Below are 3,524 nucleotides of genomic sequence, written 5' to 3' on the forward strand. Positions count from 1 at the left end.
GCACCGGCGCGCGCCCCGCCCCCCGCGCACACGGCTCCCCGCAGCGCGGGCGCGCGCCCCAGCACGCAGAGGCTCTGGCGCGGGCACGCGACCCTTTGCACCGCCCCCCGCGCGCGCCCCCGGCTCTATTTGTTTACAGCCGATTACGTCACCCACCACGGCCGGCCCCGCCCCGCCACCTGCCGTCACGATGGTGCGATCGCCGGATTGGCGGCGGCGCGCCCCCGGCGCCGTGACGCAGCTTCCGGCCGGCGGCGGCTATAAGAGGCGGCGGACGGCTAGTAGCTCCCTTCGCCCCTCGCCGCAGGAAATGCGGGGAGCGCTGCCGCGGCCGCCGCTGCTGCCGCTGCTGCCGCCGCCCCCCTGCCGCAGGAAGAGGAGGCGGAGGCTGCCGCCCCCGGGATGTGATCTGGGCTCTGCCGCCTGCTCCGCGCCCAGTTAGAGCCGCGCCGCCCTCGTCCCGTCCTGTCCCGCGCCGCTCGCCCCGCGCCGCGTCCCGACCCGTCCCGCCCCAGCGCCGGCCGCCCCGGAGAGCTGGCTGCCGCCCGCCGCCGCCTCCATGCATCCCGCCCTGTACACCCGGGCCAGCATGATACGTGAGATCGCCGCGGCCGTGGGCTTCATCTCCAAGTTCCTGCGGACCAAGGGGCTGATGAACGAGCGGCAGCTGCAGACCTTCAGCCAGTGCCTGCAGGAGCTGCTGGCAGGTGAGGGCGGCGTGGGCGCGGCGGGAGCCGCTCCCCCCCCCTCCGCCGCGGGCCGCCTGCCTGGGCTGTGCGGGCGGCACCGCGCCCCGCGGGCGGCCGGCCGGCTGGAGAGAGGGAAGGGGAAAGATCGGCCCTTTCTAGGGGCTGGAGCCCCTGCGGGGGGCGACTGGGGCACCGCGGCCATGGCTCGCCCCTTGCTGGGACCCTCCGTGCCGAGCCGGCCCCGGCGGGTGTGGGAGGCAGAGCGGGCTGTAAACAAAAGGGGCTCGGGCGTCGCTCAGGCAGCTCCCCCTCCCCACACACACACACAGTCCTTGGCTCCGCAGACAAAGCTTTCGAGCAGCCCGGACTTGAGCTCCGCGCCAAGGGCTCAAACCGCCCGATTTCCAGAAAGAAAAATGCTCCGAAGTTGTTTATTTTTGTCAAGTAAAATTCGTCGGTGGGCGATGAGTCTCGGTTCCCCTTTCTTCTGGAAGCGTCTCTTAGCCGGCCCACAGCCCTGGTTAGGAGCAAATACCGAGGGTTCCTTCGCTGCCCTGTAGGTTTTGTAATCCCAAGCCTGTGTCCCAGTGGGCTCGATGGTGTCTTTAAGTACCGTCAGATCTATAGGGTTTGGGGTGGGATAAAACTCCTGAGGTAAGTGAAGTCCTTGGTTTCTCGCCATGGAAAACAGGCTGGGAAGAGCGGTGGTGAAATACAGCCTGAGTCAGTCGGTAAATGCTGCCCAGCTTCTTCCCTAGTTATTTTTGGGTGCTCTTAGAATGTGAGAAGCTAAGCATGGGTGTGATCTCAAGAGGATGCTGGAAGGGGTCTTTTTTCCTATCTGGTTTATGAAGTTTTGAAGCTCTCGAGTTTTTCTGTTATGTATGTAATAATTTTTGTATTTTCATATTTGTTTTTCTGAATGCTGGGAAGTTGTTTTTCACTCCTTTCTGGTGGTGGACGTTGTTCTCTATAGTAGCACAAAACAGTAACTTTGTAGGAGTGCTTCCCAAGGGATATTGATTGCGCTTACGTAAATCATCAGCACAAATAAAGCCTATAATGATTTCTCAAGTAATTTGATGCTAAAATAATAAGCTTTTTGAGATCTTGAGGTGCGAAATTCACTAGAGACCAGTAATCACTGCATCTATCTTTGAACACGGAATTAAGGAGGATAATGTTTGTTTTTTATTTTATAGAACATTATAAACACCACTGGTTCCCAGAAAAGCCATGCAAGGGATCAGGTTACCGATGTATCCGGATCAACCATAAAATGGATCCTCTCATTGGACAGGCAGCACAGCGGATTGGATTGAGCAGTCAGGAACTGTTTCAGCTTCTTCCGAGCGAACTCACTCTCTGGGTTGACCCGTATGAAGTGTCCTATCGCATTGGAGAGGATGGCTCAATCTGTGTGCTGTATGAAGCTGCACCAGCAGGAGGTAGCCAAAGTAACACCAACATGCAAATGGTAGACAGCAGAATAAGCTGTAAGGAGGAACTTCTCTTGGGCAGAACTAGCCCTTCCAAAAGCTACAATATGATGACTGTATCAGGTTAAGATATAGTCTGTGGATGGATCACCTTAAAATGGATGGATAAATTTGGTTTTTACTTTGGGTGGGCACCTCTGGGGATGGATTATGGAATTTAAACCATGTCACAGCTGTGAAGATCTGGCACACGTTAGAGTGGTATACTTTAAAGTGACAGTGCCATAGTTTGGACAGTACCTTTCAGTGATTTAATAGCCTGTGAGTCAAAATGATTGCAGCTTGCTAGGGAGTAAGAAGATCTAGGAAGTGTCAGTTTCTCCAAGACTTCTGACTTATCTTCTACACCAATTTTCAACCCCAATCTGTATTTATAAAGTGATTCTCTGCAGTAGGTCTTGCAGAGTAAATTTGCACTATGACATTTATTAATTGTTAGCATTTTTGGCAGCTCAGTAACAAGACTTACGAACACCATAGTACTGGAAATTTTATTTTTCAGACTTTTACCTAGCACTTACAAATATGTATAAATGTACATAAGATAAACTAGTAAGAATGACCTGGGGAAATGGTCAGATCTTTACATTGGCCTCAAAAGTAGCAAGTGATCAGAGTCTGCCATGGCAACAGGCTTTAAAAAGACCATATAAAGACACTGTCTGAACTGTGGTGTTAGCACCAGCCAGCTATCTGTACATTTGCTAGCTTGTAGTTTTCTAAGACTGAGTAAACTTCTTATTTTTAGAAAGTGGAGGTCTGGTTTGTAATTTCCTTGTTCTTAATTGGGTAAAAGTCTTTTCCACAAACCACCATCTATTTTGTGAACTTTGTTAGTCATCTTTTATTTGGTAAATTATGAACTGGTGTAAATTTGTACAGTTCATGTATATTGATTGTGGCAAAGTTGTACAGATTTCTATATTTTGGATGAGAAATTTTTCTTCTCTCTATAATAAATTGTTTCCTATCTTGGCATTTTAATTAATCTCTTGTCGTGATTACATAGGATCAGTTAAATTATTTTTGTCTCACAGTAGAAATGAAATAGGTACTATAAAGGCTTAAAAACATCAATGGCACCCTGATGCTAGGGAACACTTGGTACAGACCTGGATTAACGAAGACCTCACATATTAGTGCTTGGGAAGTTTAGGGGAACACAATGATGTATATGTCACTTTAAACCTTTTAAAATCAGTCAATGTGGAAATAACTCCAGGGTCAATAATTCCAGGATATGAGGAAAAGGTACAGAAATAACATCCACCAAAGATGACTTGAATAAATCCAGAGGATTAAAGTTTACTTGGCTTCCTGATGAAGGATATAGCAA

At 50.5% G+C, this 3,524-nt stretch overlaps 1 protein-coding gene across 1 annotated transcript; it reads left to right on the top strand.

Moving 5' to 3' along the window:
* Positions 1-283: 283 nt before the first annotated feature.
* BTG1 (BTG anti-proliferation factor 1) lies at positions 284-3,172 on the top strand. Its single transcript, XM_042017579.1, has 2 exons — positions 284-707; positions 1,892-3,172. Exons 1-2 carry the CDS (start codon positions 560-562, stop codon positions 2,254-2,256), a joined length of 513 nt encoding a protein of 170 aa, XP_041873513.1. The 5' UTR covers positions 284-559; the 3' UTR covers positions 2,257-3,172.
* The last annotated feature ends 352 nt before the right edge of the window (positions 3,173-3,524 follow it).

This window comes from Corvus kubaryi, unplaced genomic scaffold (assembly GCF_017639235.1).
Source record: "Corvus kubaryi isolate FWS band 111438036 unplaced genomic scaffold, C.kubaryi_AGA036_p1.0 137, whole genome shotgun sequence".
In the NCBI taxonomy this organism is placed as follows: Eukaryota; Metazoa; Chordata; class Aves; order Passeriformes; family Corvidae; genus Corvus; species Corvus kubaryi.